At 48.7% G+C, this 19,777-nt stretch overlaps 1 protein-coding gene across 3 annotated transcripts in view; it reads right to left on the bottom strand.

Annotated features, from left to right (window-relative positions):
• The window catches only part of LOC140386741 (BICD family-like cargo adapter 1), a 75,980-nt gene that overhangs the window by 28,146 nt on the left and 28,057 nt on the right, over positions 1-19,777 (bottom strand). For 2 of the 3 annotated variants that reach the window (XM_072469381.1, XM_072469379.1), the window contains exons 3-4: positions 10,746-10,862; positions 3,185-3,331 (exon numbers count right to left, since the gene is read on the bottom strand). In XM_072469381.1, coding sequence (XP_072325482.1) covers positions 3,185-3,331; positions 10,746-10,862 — 264 coding nt within the window. The remainder of the gene's footprint in view (positions 1-3,184; positions 3,332-10,745; positions 10,863-19,777) is intronic. The other variant, XM_072469380.1, reaches the window with a different exon arrangement.

Raw genomic sequence — 19,777 nt, 5'->3', positions numbered from 1 at the left:
TGCCTCGTCCCTCGGTACAGCCGGAAGTACTCCGACCTCCGCTGATCCGTAACCACACTCGCCACCGGGGCTCTATATAGGAGCTTAACCCAGCTGATAAACCCTCCCCCGAACCCAAACCTCCGCAACACTTCCCAGAGATACTCCCACTCTACTCGGTCAAAGGCCTTCTCCGCGTCCATAGCTGCCACTATCTCCGCCTCTCCCTCCACCGATGGCATCATAATCACATTTAGGAGCCTCCGCACATTGGTATTTATCTGCCTGCCCTTTACAAATCACAACCTCCACACATGTACACACACACACACACATAATATTATGCACAGACACACACACATAATATTATGCAGGCACACACACACACCCGTCTGCTCCTCGTGAATCACCCCCGGGACACAGTCATCAATCCTCGTAGCCAACACTTTTGCCAGCAACTTAGCATCTACGTTGAGGAGCGAGATCGGCCTATACGACCCGCATTGCAGTGGGTCCTTATCCCGCTTCAGGATCAAAGAGATCGTCGGCTCTGACATTGTCGGGGGCAGGGTCCCCCCCTCCCTTGCCTCATTGAAAGTCCTTACCAGCAACGGGGCTAACAGGTCTACATACCTCCTATAGAATCAAATGGCCATTCCTGATATTCAAGGCTAGTATCACCAGGCTGTTCAACTATGAATGGCATCTCATCAGGCCCAAAGCTTTTCTCAATCAACACTCACATTCCAGTAGGCATTACTGGATAATTGTTAGGATCAGTCCGGAACTCGTACTCTTTTACCCAAGCCCAGGGGAACCAAGATAAATTGCAACACAGAGATCAGCCAGCAGCACAGGCTAATGTTCAAACACACACAAACACACACACTATGTCCTAGAACATTGAAAGTAACCTGCCGATTAAACAGCAACTCCACATAATCGCATAAGTAACTGAGAAGTCTATTGGCCTCACCTTTGAGCTCTACATATTGGATTGTTCGTGCATGAAGGGCTGCGTGGAACGTGAATAAAGGCACTCTGTACAGCCAACCATCCCAAAAGCAAAAACTTCCTAAAGTCCACTTCCTCTCCAGAGAATTAGCTAGATCTAACTGACTGGCAACACTAGTGGCAAGCTGTGTGTGCACGTGTCATTTATGTGCATATAATTTAATTTTATGTGTGCAGCACAATATTATGTTTATGCGTGTGTGTGTATGTATAAAATAATTTTAGGTATGTGTGCATAACATCATGTGTGTGTGTGTAACTTAATATTATGCGTGTGTGCATTTATGTGTGCATAATTTAATTGTGTGTGTGTGTGTGTTTGCATAATATTGTGTGTTTGTGCATATTATGTGTGCATAATATTATGTATGTGTGCATAGTATGATGTGTGTGTGTGCATAATATTGTGTGTGTATTTGTGCATATTAATATATGTGTGTGTGCATGTGGTGTGTGCATAGTATTATGTATGTTTGTGCATAATATTATGTGTATGTGTTTGCGCATAATATTATGTGTGTGCGTGTGGTGTGTGTGCATAGTATTATGTGTGTTTGTGCATAATATTATGTGTGTGTGTTTGTGTACAACATGTGTGTGTGTGGTGTGTGTGCATAGCGTTATGTGTGTGTGTGTTTGTGCATAATATTATGTGGGTGTGTGTGTGTGTGGTGTGTGTGCATAGTATTATGTGCGTGTGTGTGTGTAGTATTATTGTGTTTGTGCACAATATTATGTGTGTGTGTGTTTGTGCACAATATTATGTGTGTGTGTGTTTGTGCATAATATGTGTGTGTGTGTGCGCGTGTAGTGTGAGTGCATAGTATTATGTGCGTGTGTGTGCGTAGTATTATTGTGTGTGTTTGTGCACAATATTATGTGTGTGTGTGTTTGTGCATAATATGTGTGTGTGTGCGTGTGGTGTGAGTGCATAGTATTATGTGTGTGTGTGTGCATAGAATTATGTGTGTGTGTTTGTGCATAATATTATGTGTGTGTGCATGTGGTGTGTGTACACCGTATTGTGTGTGTGCATTGTATTATGTGTGTGTGTGTTTGTGTATATTATGTGGGTGTGTGGTGTGTGTGCATAGTATTATGTGTGTGTGTATTTGTGCTTAATATTTATGTGTGGTGTGTGGTGTGTGTGTATGTGCATAGTATGATGTGTGTGTGTATTTGTACATAATATGTGTGTGTGCGTGTGGTATGTGTGCATAGTATTATGTGTGTGTGTAGTATTATGTGTGCGTGTGTTTGTGCATAATATTATGTGCGTGTGGCTGCATAATATTATGTGTGTGTGCCTGCATAATATTGTGTGTGTGTGCCTGCATAATATTATGTGTGTGTGTGTGTGTACATGTGTGGAGGTTGTGATTTGGGTGCCTCCATGTGGGAGGCTTGCAGGTATGAGTATTTTTGTGTGTACGTTACAAGATAGGCACAGTTGTTTTAATTACACTCAGCCAGAAAGATCCAATGGTTTCCCAACACTGCACCCAGTTATTTCTTGTTACTTTTCCTGCTTTTTTTTTGCATTGGCCACTCCATGTGAAGAACTTCAAAAACATGCCTCTCTTTACTCCTTTAAGACACTTGTTAAAACCTTTCCCCTGGTTTGGTTTCACGCTTGGGTTTTGTAACGCTCTTGTGAAACGCCTTGGGACATCCCATCACATTAAAGGTGCTGTATGAATATAGGTTGCTGTTGTTGATGGAACCTGTCCCTTAGTCTATACACCTCTTCCCAAACACTTGCTTGCAGTTGTGCATACTTTGTATTTATTCATTCACGGGATATGGACATTACTGGCTAGGCCGGCACTGTTATTGCCAATCCCTGGTGGTGGGAGCCACTGTCTTGAACACAATTGGAAGGCGCACTAGACTATTTCTGAGGGCAATTAAGAGACACCAACATTTCTGTGGGTCTGAAGTCACATTATAAGCCAGATATTAATGAACCAGATAGTGACCCTCCCGGTGTGTTTTGCAACGGCGGAGGTGGCCTGTTGTGACCGGTGGTGGGATCTTCTGGTCCTGCCACTGTCGATGGAGTTTCCCATTGTTCACACCCTCCGTTGCCTGGGATCCTGTGGTGGGGGGTCACCATCTGTGCTATCCTCCGATCCTTCTAGCGGGAACGGCCTGAAAGGCCCCTCCCAGAAGTCTATCTCATTGATCTCACCTGCTGCAGCTGCTCAGTGTTCTTTTGTTGGAGCTGTGAGAAGTTTTCTTGCATTGCGTCAATGCAGCTTTTCAGTGCCAAGTTCTCCTTCTGCACTGTGGCTGCCTGTTGCTCCAGACTGTGTTTCTGCTCAGACAACAGAGCTATCTGTCAAGAGATAATGAAGAAATTCATCAGCACTCCAACTGTGCCCACCTTAAAAGTGCCTCATTAAGATACTAGTCAATCAACCCTGGGCAGCATGTGGAGCAAGACCTTAAAGGTGTTAATCAAAATTTCCTCTGCTCCGTATTTCCATGCACTTTCTAAAAATGAAAGACAGTAAAAAAAAAAATTCTTCACTTTATCTCTCTTCCCACACCTAGCGGCCCATGAGGCAGACAAAGCACGTCCATACATCTGTTGGCACAGCTGGTTCTTTCTGGAACAGATCACTAGCCTGTCACCAGAGGCTATAGCTTGAGGGATGCCACTCTGCTGCAAGCATGGTTAACCAGGAGACCAGATCATTCTTACCACCTGCCGCAAGCATATTGGAAGGATGTTTACAGGTTGACAATGTAAACTTGTATAACTTGTTTGGCCAAGTTATGATCGCACCTCCTGTGCTCATCAAGTCTTAGAGTGGGAATTGAACCTGGAGCTCCTGGCTTAGAGGCCTACTGTGCCACAAGACCTTCTCAGTAAAACTACTGACCACAGGAACTGTTGACTGACAAGTTTTTAATCACATAATAATAATCTAATAATAATCTTTATTACAAGTAGGCTTATATTTACACTGCAATGAAGTTACTGTAAAAAAAACCCTAGTCATCACACTCCGGCGCCTGTTCGGGTACACGGAGGGATAATTCAGAATGTCCAATTCACCTAACAAGCGTGTCTTTCGGGACTTGTGGGAGGAAACCAGAGTGTCCGGAGGAAACCCACGCAGACACGGGGAGAATGTGCAGACTCCGCACAGTGACCCAAGCCGGGAATCGAACCAGGTCCCTGGCGCAGTGAAGCAACAGTGCTAACCACTGTGCTACCGTGCCTCCCATAGTCAACCGTTCTCCACAACTCAATTCTATTAATCTACATAAAAGAAAGACTTGTGTTTAGATAGCACCTTTTATCACCCCATGAAGTCACAAAGTCCCAGCTACCTGGTGACAGTGTAAAATGGCACGCAACATTCATTTGATGTCAGCAGCAAGTATCAGTTAATCATTCCCAGCTTAACAGTTCTAATGCATGCTTACACTTTGAAAGCCATCTGATATAGGACTGATGATACCTCACACTTAGCTATTCATTACCTCACTGATCTGCAGGAGAATATTCTCTTGCCCATTGCTCGATGGAAATGTGGGCTATGACAGAGATCCTGGTGAAAGAGGGCATGGAAATGAGGTTTGGCCCAAAACATTTCCAATTCCCACTCGTTGCCCCATCCCACTCAGTCAATAGTCCACATGCTGCCTAATACCCAGATGGCCATGTCTGCCCATGCAGCCTCCGGCAGGACTTCCATAGGCTCCAAAACCCAGAGAATATCAAGCAAAAGCATCTTTGCAGATAGAATAGAGATTTGAACAGCTTGTCTGCTGAAGACACAGGGGTTGCAACAGGTAAATGTGCTTGGAGGAAGGGTATACAAATGGGTGTGCTACATAATATTAGATTGTTAAGTTTCTGTTTTTTATTTGAACCACATAAAGATTAATTTTCCCACCACTTTCCACCTTGTCCCTTTCTGGTTGCTGAAAGTGTTCTTTTCGCTTGTGATGAATGGGAAGATTTGAATTGACACCGAGCGCTAGGCGGCTCTGAAAGTGAGGCTTGGCCGTTTGCGGGACTCTGTAAGTTGGGTGGATGGGGAAAAGTGACTTTTGCATGTGACTGGCAGACGGGTGGGGCTGGAGGAATCCAAATGAAGTTCACAATAATGAGGGTATCCTGGGAAGCAATGCACTCTGTTGCTGATGCTTTGGCCACATCGCGCCCGGCTTCTTCCAGCATAGAATCACATAAACAGGTCCTGGGCTCTGCTCCTTGTTCATGCTGCAGGTCCAAACCTTGTTGCTGGGCAATGTTGCACAGAGGGCAGCACACCATGACCGTTCTTGAGATCCTGGCTGATACATACTGAAGCACACTTTCAGATCTGTCCAGGCACCAGAAGAACATCTTCAGCATGTCAACTGCTTGCTCAATGACACATCTGGTAGCCAGATGTATCATTGTACTCCTATACTTCAGCAGTTGGGCTACTCCTAAGTGTCATCAGCCATTTTATAAGTGGGTATCTCTCGTCTCCAGTAAGTCTGCTTCAAGGTGTGAAGCGGCTAAGAAGGGTGGAATGGTGCAAAATATAGGCATCATGGTAGATGCCTGGGAATCAATGCACACCTGCACAAACAATCTTTTATTGGTTGGACACCAGCTACGCATTGATGGACCGGATGTCTTCCGGTTGAGGAAGACTCTGGGTGATCTGTGCCTTCATTATTACATGTGTGCATTGATGACACTCTGTGGGATGACGGCTATGGCAATGACTCACTCTGAACGGCTTCATTGGTCGGAAAGTCGACTTAATTACCTCCCCTGGCAAACGAGGCACCAGTCACCTGTCCTCTGCATTTATGGGTGGCTGATTGTGAGATTTCAATGTCTCTAACAGAGCCTTGGTAGGAACCCGAGTTTAAAAAAAAACCTGAGGATTGTGATGACTCGGACAGCCACTTGTGAAGAATGGCAGTGTGGATTCACTTGGCAGCAGGTCTTGATACAACAGGCTGCAAATGTTGAGCGGCTCCTGACAGAAGCCCGCTCCTGAGATAGTGGCAGGTTGAGAAAGCTCACCAACCCTCCTGTGTTCTGGCTGAGGCCTCCCGAGAGCCTCACCTCTCTCCTCACTGCCTCTACCATGGAGAAGCAGGCTGTTGCTGTTCCTGCTGGCGTTCTTTTGAGTGCACTTCCCGCTGCCCCTGCTGCTCCTGGTGATGGTGTCGCTTTCCTCCGTCCACACCTGAGCCCCGAAGCAAAACAGCGAGGGCTGCAGCCATGCTGACCTCAGAGCCCCAAAGCGGAGGCAAATTTCCAAAATTGTGGAAGATACCTCTCAGCACAAGCACTGTAAACCAGGCCTTTCACACAAATGGGCAAGAAAGTAGGTGTGAGATGTCAGTATTCAGTGGGCTATTTTTTGGTCGTGTGCCACAACTGCCGCTGTGTTCTTGCCTGTCTTTCATTTGTGAGTTCCAGGAATTCCGGGAATTGCTTTTAAATTGCAAATACCCTGTTGGCCATAATTGAGGAGTTGACATATTGAAATGGACAACCTGTCTCTCCTGAGGGGATTGTTCATGAGCAGCCTCACACACTGCAGCTAAACATGGAAACCAGCAGCTTTCTGACACTCTGTACATTCCGCTGCATTTCATTTCCCTCCTGCTTCAAATACACCTGTTCTCCAGAGTAAAACTCAGACCCATTTGTTCCTCTCTATTCTGTTCCATTCTTGCATAATTCTAAACATGTCTATCAAATTACCCTTTAAACTCATGTACAGATCAGGAAGGCGCTAGGCTCACTTCCTGGTCTGTGCTGAGTTAGCTGAGCTCCATGGAGGCAGCAGTGAGAATTGGCCTCAACCACGGTATTGGGATAGGGGCAAATCAGCCAGGTTTGCTCCTCTTGATCTTTGGCTCCTTCTGTGAGACAATGGATGTCAAGTGAAGACGGGATTGAGCTTGGTTTCAACGTTTCCCTCTAAGGAACAGCCTGTCACTTGTTACATAGGTTTGCTAACGTAGTGGGATGCTGGCACCCATGTACCTCAGTGTTCACCTGTGCCTGTACTGTGCAATGGGGACTCGGCCCGGTTTACAGGCTCTGTACCCACCTGGACTATAGGCTCTGCACCCACCTGGACTACAGGCTCTATATCCACCTGGACTATAGGCTCTGTACCCATCTGGACTACAGGCTCTGTACCTACCTGGAATACAGGCTCTGTAACTACTTGGATTATAGGCTCTGTACCCGCCTGGACTACAGGCTCACCTGGATTATAGGCTTCTTACCTGCCTGGATTACCAGCTCTGTACCCATCTGGACTATCGGCTCTGTATCCATCTGGACTACAGGCTCTATACCCACCTGGACTACAGGCTCTATACCCGCCCCGACGACAGGCTCTGTACCCACCTGGACTACAGGCTCTTTACCCATTTGGACTACAGGCTCTAACCCTGCCTGGATTACAGGTTCTGTACCCGCCTGGACTACCTGCTCTTTACCCGTCCAGACTGTAGTCCAAATGGGTACAGAGTATGTAGTCCAAGTGAGTACAGAGCCTGTAGTCGAGGTGAGTACAGAGCCTGTAGTCCAGGGGGGTACAGAGCCTGTAGTCCATGGGGGTACAGAGCCTGTAGTCCAGGGGGGTACAGAGCCTGTAGTCCAGATGGGTACAGAGCTGGTAATCCAGGCAGGTAAGAAGCCTATAATCCAGGTGAGTACAGAGCCTGTAGTCCAGCCGGGTAAAGAGCTGGTAGTCCAGTCGGGTACAGAACCTGTAGTCTAGGTGGGGACAGAGCTGGAAGTCCAGGCGGGTACAGAGCCTGTCATCTGGGCGGGTACAGAGCATGTAGTACAGGCGGGTATAGAGCCTGTAGTCCAGGCGGGTACAGAGCCTGTTGTCCACTTGGGTAAAGAGCTGGTACTACAGGTCTACAGGCTCTGTACCCGCCTGTACTGCAGGCTTTGTACCTGCCTGGACTACACCCTCTGTACCCATCTGGACTACAGGCTCTGTACCCATCTGGACTACAGGCTCTGTACCCACCTGGACTACAGGCTCTTTACCTGCCTGGACTACAGCCTCTGTACCCACCTGGACTACAGGTTCCGTACCCGCCTGGACTACAGGTTCTGTACCCGCCTGGAGTACCAGTTCTGTACCCAACTTGACTACAGTCTCTGTACCCACCTGGACTACAGGCTCTGTACCCACCTGGGCTACAGGCTCTGTACCCACCTGGACCACATGCTCTGTACTCACCTGGACTACAGGCTCTATACCCGCCTAGACTACAGGCTCTGTACCCGCCTGGACTACAGGCTCTGTGCCCGCCTGGACTATAGGCTCTGTACTCACCTGGACTACAGGCTCTGTGCCCGCCTGGACTATAGGCTCTGTGCCCGCCTGGACTATAGGCTCTGTACTCACCTGGACTACAGGCTCAGTACCCGGCTGGACTACAGGCTCTGTACCCGCCTTGACTACAGACTCTGTACCCACCTGGACTATAGGCTCTGTACCTGTCGGGACTATAGGCTCTGTACCTACCTCGACTACAGGCTCTGTACCTACCTGGACTATAGGCTCTGTACCTACCTGGACTATAGGCTCTGTGCCTACCTGGACTATCGGCTCTGTACCTACCTGGACTACAGGCTCTGTACCTACCTGGACTACAGGCTCTGTAACTACCTGGATTATAGGCTCTGTACCCGCCTGGACTACAGGCTCTGTACCCACCTGGACTACAGGCTCTGTACCTGCCTGGACTATCGGCTCTGTACCCATCTGTACTACAGGCTCTGTACCCATCTGGACTACAGGCTCTGTAGCCACCTGGACTACAGGCTCTTTACCCGCCTGAACTACAGGCTCTGTATCCGCCTAGACTACAGGCTCTGTACCCGGCCGGACTACAGGCTCTGTACCCACTTGGACTACAGACTCTGTACCCGTCGGGACTATAGGCTCTGTACCTACCTCGACTACAGGCTCTGTACCTACCTGGACTATTGGCTCTGTACCTACCTGGACTATAGGCTCTTTGCCTACCTGGACTATAGTCTCTGTACCTACCTGGACTACAGGCTCTGTACCTACCTGGACTACAGGCTCTGTAACTACCTGGATTATTGGCTCTGTACCCGCCTGGGCTACAGGCTCTGTACCCGTCTGGACTACAGGCTCTGTACCCACCTGGACTACGGGTTCTGTATCCACCTGGACTACAGGCTCTGTACCCGTCTGGACTATAGGCTCTATACCCGCCTGCACTACAGGCTCCGTACCCGCCCAGATGACAGGCTCTGTACCCGCTTGGACTACCAGCTCTGTCCCCGCCTAGACTACAGGTTCTGTACCCGCCTAGACTACATGTTCTGTACCCGCCTGGAGTACCAGTTCTGTACCCAACTGGACTACAGGCTCTGTACCCACCTGGACTACAGGCTCAGTAGCCACCTGGACCACATGCTCTGTACTCACCTGGACTACAGGCTCTATACCCGCCTCGACTACAGGCTCTGTACCCGCCTGGACTACAGGCTCTGTGCCCGCCTGGACTATAGGCTCTGGAGTCATCTGGACTACAGGCTCTGTGCCCGCCTGGACTATAGGCTCTGTGCCCGCCTGGACTACAGGCTCTATACCCACCTAGACTACAGGCTCTGTACTCACCTGGACTACAGGCTCTGTGCCCGCCTGGACTATAGGCTCTGTACCCGCCTGGGATATAGGCTCTCTACCAATCTGGACTACAGGCTCTGTACCCACCTGGAATACAGGCTCTATACCCACCTAGACTACAGGCTCTGTACTCACCTGGACTACAGGCTCTGTGCCCGCCTGGACTATAGGCTCTGTACCCGCCTGGGATATAGGCTCTCTACCAATCTGGACTACAGGCTCTGTACCCACCTGGAATACAGGCTCTATACCCACCTGGACTATAGGCTCTGTACCCGCCTGGACTATCGGCTCTGTACCCATCTGGACTACAGGCTCTGTACCCATCTGGACTACAGGCTCTGTACCCACCTGGACTACAGGCTCTTTACCCGCCTGCACTACAGGCTCTGTATCCGCCTAGACTACAGGCTCTGTACCCGGCTGGACTACAGGCTCTGTACCCGCCTTGACTACAGACTCTGTACCCACCTGGACTATAGGCTCTGTACCCGTCGGGACTATAAGCTCTGTACCTACCTCGACTACAGGCTCTGTACCTACCTGGACTATAGGCTCTGTACCTACCTGGACTACAGGCTCTGTACCTACCTGGACTACAGGCTCTGTAACTACCTGGATTATAGGCTCTGTACCCGTCTGGACTACAGGCTCTGTACCCTCCTGGATTACAGGCTTCGTACCCACCTGGACTACCAGCTCTTTACCCACCTGGACTACAGGCTCTGTACCTGCCTGGACTACAGGCACTATATCCGCCTGGACTACAGGCTCTTTACCTGCCCAGACGACAGGCTCTGTACCTGCCTGGACTACAGGCTCTGTACCCACCTGGACTACAGGCCCTGTACCCACCTGGACTGCAGGCTTTGTACCCGCCTAGACTACAGGCTCTGTACCCACCTGGACTACAGGTTCTGTACCCGCCTAGACTACAGGTTCTGTACCCGCCTAGACTACAGGTTCTGTACCCGCCTGGACTGCCAACTCTGTACCGGCCTAGACTTTAAGCTCTGTATCCGCCTGAACTACAGGCTCTGTGCCTGCCTTGACTACAGGTTCCGACTCAAGTTTCATACACACCTCAGTGTGGAGGCTCTCTACCCTTGTTGCATTCTCATTCCATAGAAATTCCTTTCCCATGAATCTGTCCCTCAAAGTATGGATCTCGTGATTGAGGGTCTGCTCCACTTTTGCTGCCTGGATAAAGAGATAAATTAGTTACGCAGGTGTGTATATCAATTACATCCACTCCTTCTTACACAATTCTCAAAATCATCACAGTTTCATTTCATGCAAAAAAATTCTTTAAAGGAGATTCAAATAGATTATGAATGTTGTTCATGACATTCACAGCCTTTGGTACATGCGTCGAGCTCACATTTCCTGCTACTGTGTCCATGGCTGTCCACAAGCAATATTAAAGTCTATAAAAGTTAATGGAATGGAGTTGCCCGATGACAGGTGTTTAAAGGCACTGTCTTGTGTAATATTGAGCCACGCAGAGTGAAGATCTCAGGCCCAATCCCTGACCTAAGTTAACTGATTTCAATTAAATAGCAATTGAAGCATCTCAACTAAGCTCAGCACTCTTAAAAGACTCTTTATAGTCTGAAAAAGTTACCAGAATGCTGGATCAAGACTAAACGGCTCTTACTGGAAAGAGTAATTTTGGTACTATTGCATAATGACTAGGCCATGGTGTACAGTGTTGGCTGTGCACCCAGGCCTGCTAATGCTTACTGTGAAGACACTTCTGGTGGATCAGGACCTTCAGGATGTTCCTAGCAAGAGAAAAACCTTACTCAGCATGAATCAGCACATTCAGGAGAGAGAGAGAAAATGGAAAAAAAGGTAAACAAACATGGAATGGATGCAGCCACCAAATAGGAAATGGACACAGTAGCCAAACATGGAATCAATACAGCGACCAAACACGGAATGGATAGAGTGACCAAACACGGAATGGATACGGTGACCAAACACGGAATGGATACGGTGACCAAACATGGAATGGATAGAGTGACCAAACATGGAATGAATAGAGTGAACAAACACGGAATGGATACGGTGACCAAACATGGAATGGATACGGTGACCAAGCATGGAATGGATAGAGTGACCAAACATGGAATAGATACGGTGACCAAACACGGAATGGATACAGTGCCCAAACACGGAATGGATACAGTGAGTAAACACGGAATGGATATGGTGACCAAACACGGAATGGACACAGCGATCACCCATGGAATGGACAGCCACTAAACACGAAATGGATACAGTGACCAAACATGAAATGGATATAGTGACCAAACACGGAATGGATATCTTGACCAAACACGGAATGGATACAGTGGCCAAACATGGAATGGATATAGTGACCAAACATAGAATGGAAATCTTGACCAAACACGGAATGGATACAGTGACCAAACACGGAATGGACAGTGTGACAAAACACGGAATGGACACAGTGACCAAACACGGAATGAATACAGTGACCAAACACAGAATGGACAGTGTGACAAAATACGGAATGGACACAGTGACCAAACACGGAATGGGTACAGAAACCAAACACGGAATGGACAGTGTGACAAACACGGAATGGACACAGTGACCAAACATGGAATGGATACAGTGACCAAACACAGAATGGACAGTGTGACAAAATACGGAATGGACACAGTGACCAAACACGGAATGGGTACAGAAACCAAACAGGGAATGGACAGTGTGACAAAACACGGAATGGACACAGTGACCAAACATGGAATGGATACAGTGACCAAACACAGAATGGATCCAGTAACCAAACACGGAATGAATGCAGTGACCAAACACAGAATGGATACGGTGACCAAACACGGAACGGATAGAGTGACCAAACATGGAATGGATACGGTGACCAAACACAGAATGGATACGGTGACCAAACACAGAATGGATACGGTGACCAAACACGGAATGGATACGGTGAACAAACACAGAATGGATACGGTGACCAAACACAGAATGGATACGGTGACCAAACACGGAATGGATAGAGTGACCAAACACGGAATGGATACGGTGACCAAACACAGAATGGATAGAGTGACCAAACACGGAATGGACACAGTGACCAAACACAGAATGGATAGAGTGACCAAACACGGAATGGATACGGTGACCAAACACGGAATGGCTACGGTGACCAAACACGGAATGGATACGGTGAACAAACACGGAATGGATACGGTGACCAAACACGCAATGGATAGAGTGACCAAACACGGAATGGATACGGTGACCAAACACGGAATGGATACGGTGACCAAACACGGAATGGATACGGTGACCAAACACGGAATGGATACGGTGACCAAACACGGAATGGATACGGTGACCAAACACGGAATGGATACGGTGACCAAACACGGAATGGATACGGTGACCAAACACGGAATGGATACGGTGACCAAACACGGAATGGATAGAGTGACCAAACACGGAATGGATACGGTGACCAAACACGGAATGGATACGTTGACCAAACACGGAATGGATACGGTGACCAAACACGGAATGGATAGAGTGACCAAACACGGAATGGATACGGTGACCAAACACGGAATGGATAGAGTGACCAAACACGGAATGGATACGGTGACCAAATACGGAATGGGTACAGAAACCAAACACGGAATGGATATGGTGACCAAATACGGAATGGATACAGTGACCAAACACGGAATAGATATTGCCACCAAACATGGAATGGATACAGTGACCAAATATGGAATGGATGCAGTCATCAAACACGGAATGGATACAGCCATCAAACACGGAATGGATATAGCCACGAAATACGGAATGGACACAGCCATCAAACACGGAATGGTTACAGCCACCAAACACGGAATGGATTCAGCCATCAAACACAGAATGGATACAGCTACCAAACATGGAATGGATACAGCTATCAAACACAGAATGGATACAGCTACCAAACATGGAATGGATACAGCTATCAAACACAGAATGGATACAGTGACCAAACACGGAATGGATACAGCCACCAAACACGGAATGGATACAGCCACCAAATACGGAATGGATACAGCCACCAAACACAGAATGAATAGAGCCACGAAACACGGAATGGATACAGCCACCAAATATAGAATGGATACAGCCACCAAACGCAAAATGGATACAGCCATCATACACGGAATGGATACAGCCATCAAACATGGAATGGATACAGCCACCAATCACGGAATGGATACAGCCACCAAACATGGAATGGATACAGCCACCAATCACGGAATGGATACAGCCACCATACACGGAATGGTTACAGTAACCAAGCGCAGAATGGACCCAGTGACCAAACACAGAATGGATACACGGAATGGATACAGTGACCAAACACGGAATGGATACAGTGACCAAACATGGATTGGATACAGTGACCAAACACAGAATAGATACAGTGACCAAACACGGAATGGATACAGTCAGCAAACACGGAATATATACAGTCACCAAACACGGAATAGATACAGTGACCAAACACGGAATGGATACAGTGACTAAACATGTAATGGATACAGTGACCAAGCGCAGAATGAACCCAGTGACCAAACACGGAATGGATGCAGACACTAAACACGGAATGGATACAGTGACTAAACACTTAATGGATACAGTGACCAAGTGCAGAATGGACCCAGTGACCAAACACGGAATAGATACACGGAATGGATAAGTGACCAAACATGGAATGGATACACGGAATGGATAAGTGACCAAACATGGAATGGATACAGCTACCATACATGGAATGGATACAGTGACCAAACACAGAATAGATACAGTGACCAAATACAGAATGGACCCAGTGACCAAACATGGATTGTATCAAGTGACCAAACAGGGAATTGTCATGATATTCAGGTAAACATCATGGTGCAAACAGACATACATACTGATGGACAGATCAACGGACCAATCAATACACACACAACACCACAGCCAATCACAGGCAAGAGCATACACACTATAAAACGGGGAACACAACACTTCCCGCCCATACCAGCAGGAGACAGCTCAGGGCACAGAGCTCACAGCAAGCCACTCAGACATCCACCATGTGTTGAGTGCCAATCCAAGATAGTGTTAGGGATAGGTCCACAGTTTCAAGGGTAATGAACGAACCACAGTAGCCAGTTTACCATTGTAAATATTGTTAGTAATAAAACTGAGTTGTACCATCCGCAACCGTGTTGGTTCGTCTGTGTAGCAGAGCACCCAACACGACAGGAATCAAATTGGAAACAACACTGTAGCTGTGAATAGAATTGGTTTCTTTCCTGCTGCGTAATTTCTTCTCAGTTTCTGTGCAAAATCCCAGTTCTGCACTTTGATCTCCCCAGGCAGTGTCTCAGTTTCATGACTCACCACAAAGGTTTCTATTGGGCTTAAGTTATTGTTATATCTCTCTCTCGGTTCCATTTCAAAAAACAACAGCACCCAATATAACCAGCTGTTTGCTCTGATTTTCTTTGTTATCACTGGGACAGTGTGTCCTGTACTGAGCAGACCCACGGGAGAGGTTTCTGGGAAGCAGGACGGAAAGACCTGTGTGTTTTATATACATAGATAGTCTCTAATAGAGAGTTGAACTGCATGTGCTTAAAGCTGGCTGACCAACACCAAGAAAGGCATCAATTTCCAATTTCATCAGTAGTTTATCCTGTTCTGTAATATTCCCTCATCGTGTGGTGTTTCTGTCATCATGGCCCAGCCAGTACTTTTATATCTACATTCAAAGGATCATCAACTGTGCTTATATTTACATAGTATCCACCTATAGGTACCTACTCTTATATCACATCTCACCTTATACTGACCCCAATACCACAGCTAAAGAAATATCTGTCCCGTAACAACATTTTCACATTTATCTATCCCTATAATTACACCTCGATCGGTGCCTGCCCCTATAGCACACCTCGACAAGGTATCTGCCCCTGTATCCCACCTCTATGGGGACCAGGTCCTATAGCACAATTCTACAGCTACCTTCCCCATATCAGTGTTTTTCAAACTTTTTATCCGGGGACCCATTTTTACCAACCGGCCAACCTTCGAGACCCAACCCGGCCAACCTTCGCGACCCACGCCGGCCGACCTTCGCGACCCACGCCGGCCGACCTTTGCGGTCCACGCCGGCCGACCTTTGCAGCCCACGCGGGCCGACCTTCGCGACCCACCATTTTCTCTGACCTTGTTTGTTGCTGACAAAAATGGAGGAAGTGGTTTTGGGTCCCTTTGGCCCCAATGGTCCCTTTGGCCCCCCCCCAAACTTGAAACAAAATGGCTGCAACCATACAAAGAAAAATGCGGCCAAATTGTTTTAATCTGTTGCTGGCCATTTTGAAGGCTGCTCACAGCTGGCATTATTAAAAACTGGCTGCTGCGGCTGTTGCGTGTGGATTTGCACGATCGGGAGCACCGCGACAGATGGCTCCGTGACCCTCCTGACACCCGTCCGCGACCCACCTGCGGGTCGTGCCCCTGAGTTTGACAATGCCTGCCCTATATCACAGTTCTGCAGGTGATTTCTGCTGGTGAGGACTCTGTGCTTATTAAGCTGAAGATTATTTTGCTTGGGAAGTAACCACTCTTCGACCATCCTCTTTTCATATTGAAGACTCTCAGAGCAGATGTAGCAAACTCGAATACAAAATAAATTCCCTGTCCTTTGCCTAAACTTCAAAATAGTCCCCTATTGGACTACTGTGGCATTTTTCCATTTTCCGCTCCAATCATCCTGGGCTGGATTCTCCGTTCCTGAGACTAAGTGTTGACACCGCGGCAGGATTCGCGGACTTTCACAACAGCAAAACTGGCGCTGAATCTGAACTGATTCAGCAACTGTGCAGGAGCTGGCACCGGCACCATGTGGAATACAATCGATTCCAATGAAAAACGGTGCGGAAGTTACCGGGTCCGTGATTTACACTCGGGAGGCTGACAAACTTCAGCCGCACATACACATTGCAATCGCCACGCACACTCATTCCAGCCAACAAGATGGCACTGGTTGTGCTGGAGCGTGCCCATACAGCGATGGGTCAGCTGGGGCCAGAGGGCACCTAAGGGGGCTGAGTTCACCGTGGGCAGTCAGCGACATGCGCAGCTACATGGCTGCCGTTCCAACTGCGGCAATGGTGTTCTGTGCCCGTGCACCCCGACCCCACAGGCCACCTCATGGCCACCCCCCGTTACTCCCCCCGGCCCTGGCAGAAGCCCCTCCCGGCCATTGGCACAACTGTCAGTAAGCTATGGCGATGTTGGTCACTTTGCGAAACCCCTCTCCCTCCATCAGCAGCCAAGATTTTCACAATTTTTTTAAAATTTAGAGGACCCAATTCATTTCTTCTTCTAATTAAGGGGCAATTTAGCGTGACCAATCCACCTATCCTACACATCTTTGGGATGTGGGGGTGAGACCCACACAGACACGGGGAGAATGTGCAAACTCTACATGGACAGTGACCTGGGGCGGGATCGAACCCAGGTCCTCGGCGTTGTGAGGCAGCAGTGCTAATTATTGCACCACTGTGCCGCCCAGACTTGCACGATTTCGTTTTTTTTTAACAAACAATTTTATTGAGGTATTTTTTGGCATTGTAAACAGTTACAGATAACAGAAATGTGCAAACATCAATATAAAACCAATACTTCAATCAAACCATACTGCACATGCCCGCTCCTCTCCCCTAGACACTACCCGCATTTATCCCTCCTACTCTACTCTAATCCCCCTCCCCTCTGCTGACGTTCGCCCTCCCGCGAAGAAGTCGATGAATGGTTGCCACCTTCGGACGAACCCCAGTACAGATCCCCTCAAGGCGAACTTAATTTTTTCCATACCCAGAAAACTTGACATGTCTGAAAGCCATAGTTCGGTCTTCGGGGGTTTTGAGTCCCTCCATGCCAGCAGTATTCGCCGCCGGGCTATCAGGGAAGCAGAGGCCAGAACATCGGCCTCTTTCTCCCCCTGGACTCCCGGGTCTTCTGAAACCCCGAAAATTGCCACCCCTGGACTCATCACCACCCTTGTTTTCAGCACCCGGGACATGATCCCCGCAAATCCCTCCCAGTACCCCCTAAGCTTAGGACATGCCCAAAACATGTGAACATGGTTCGCTGGTCCTCCCGCGCATCTAGCGCACTTGTCCTCTACCCCAAAGAATTTGCTCATCCGAGTTACCGTCATGTGGGCCCGGTGAACGACCTTAAATTGAATCAGGCCGAGCCTGGCACATGGTGCAGTTGAGTTTACCCTACTCAGAGCTTCCACCCACCGCCCGTCCTCCATCTCCCAACCAAACCCCTCCTCCCATTTGAGTTTCAGTTCCTCCTTCTGGGACTCTTCCCCCTTCATAAGCACCTTGTAGATATCCAAGACTCTACCCTCTCCTCCTTCTCCTCTAGAGACTATTCTGTCCTGGATCCCTATTGGCGGAGGCGTGGGAAGGATGGGACCTGTCTGCGTACAAAGTCCCGCATCTGTAAGTACCTAAAGTCATTTCCCCTTACCAGGCCAAATTTCTCCTCCAATCCCCTCAAACTCGCAAAGCTCCCCTCCAGGAACATATCGCCCACCCCCGCCCGCCGCCATGTTTGAAACCCTCCATCCATGTTCCCGGGAGCGAATCGATGGTTATCACATATTGGAGCCCAGACCGACGCACCCACCCCCCCTACATGCCTCCTCCACTGGCCCCATATCCGCAGGTCCGCCCCCACTACCGGGCTGGTGGAGTACCTGGCCGGCGACAGCGGTAGGGGAGCCGTGACCAGGGCTGCCAAACTGGTGCCCCTGCATGAAGCCGCCTCCACTCGCTCCCAGATAGACCCCGTACCCACCATCCACTTCCTCATCATGGCTATGTTAGCCGCCCAGTAGTAGTTGATCAGACTCGTCAATGCCAGTCCCCCCTCGCTGCGGCTCCTTTCAAGCATCGCCTTCTTCACCCGCGGGGATTTTCCCGCCCAGACAAAGCTCATGGTGATTTTGCCAGTTCTGTTGAAGAAGGACCGTGGGATAAAGATCGGGAGGCACTGGAAGATGAACAGAAATCTAGGGAGGATTGTCATCTTTACAGTCTGCACCCTCCCCGCCTGTGACAACGGGAGTGCATCCCATCTCCGAAACTCCCTCTTCATTTGTTCCACCACCCTAGTCAAATTTAACTTATGCAACCTGCCCCAGTCTCGTGCCACCTGTATCCCCAAGTACCGGAAACTTTCCTCCACCAGCCTAAAGGGCAACTCCTTCAGTCTATTCTCCTGGCCCCTTGCTTGCACCACAAACATCTCACTCTTGGCCATATTTAATTTGTACCCTGAAAACCGGCCGAACTTCCTCAATGTTTCCAGTATATTTTCCATCCTGGCCAGTGGGTCCGACACGTACAGGAGCAGGTCGTCCACATAGAGAGAGACCCTATGTTCCACGCCCCCCCTAGTCATTCCCTCCCACCCCTTCGCAGCTCTCAGCGCAATCGCCAACGGTTCTATGGCCAGCGCGAACAGCAATGGGGAGAGTGGGCACCCCTGTCTGGTCCCGCGGCGTAGTCTGAAATAATCTGACATTATCCTGTTTGTCCTAACGCTAGCTTTTGGGGCCTGGTACAATAGTCTGACCCAATTAACTAGTCCCTTCCCGAACCCAAACCGTCCAAGCACCTCCCACAAATAGCCCCACTCCACCCGATCGAAGGCCTTCTCAGCGTCCATTACCACCACTACCTCCACCATCATGATCACATTAAGCAATCTTCTCAAGTTAGCTGTCAGCTGCCTGCCTTTCACAAACCCTGTCTGATCGTCCCCAATCACCTCCGGTACGCAGTCCTCAATTCTAATTGCCAGGACCTTGGCCAGGAACTTGGCATCCACATTGATCAGGGAGATTGGCCTGTATGACCTGCAGGATTCCGGGTCCTTGTCCCGCTTCAGTATCAGCGAGATGGTGGCTTGCGACAACGTCGGTGGCAGGGTCCCTCTGTCCCTTGCCTCATTAAAACCCTTGTCAAGACCGGTCCCACTAT

This window comes from Scyliorhinus torazame, chromosome 12, assembly GCF_047496885.1.
Source record: "Scyliorhinus torazame isolate Kashiwa2021f chromosome 12, sScyTor2.1, whole genome shotgun sequence".
Lineage (NCBI taxonomy): Eukaryota > Metazoa > Chordata > Chondrichthyes > Carcharhiniformes > Scyliorhinidae > Scyliorhinus > Scyliorhinus torazame.
Note: the sequence above shows the minus strand (reverse complement) of the source record. Positions and strands in the feature narration are given on the sequence as shown.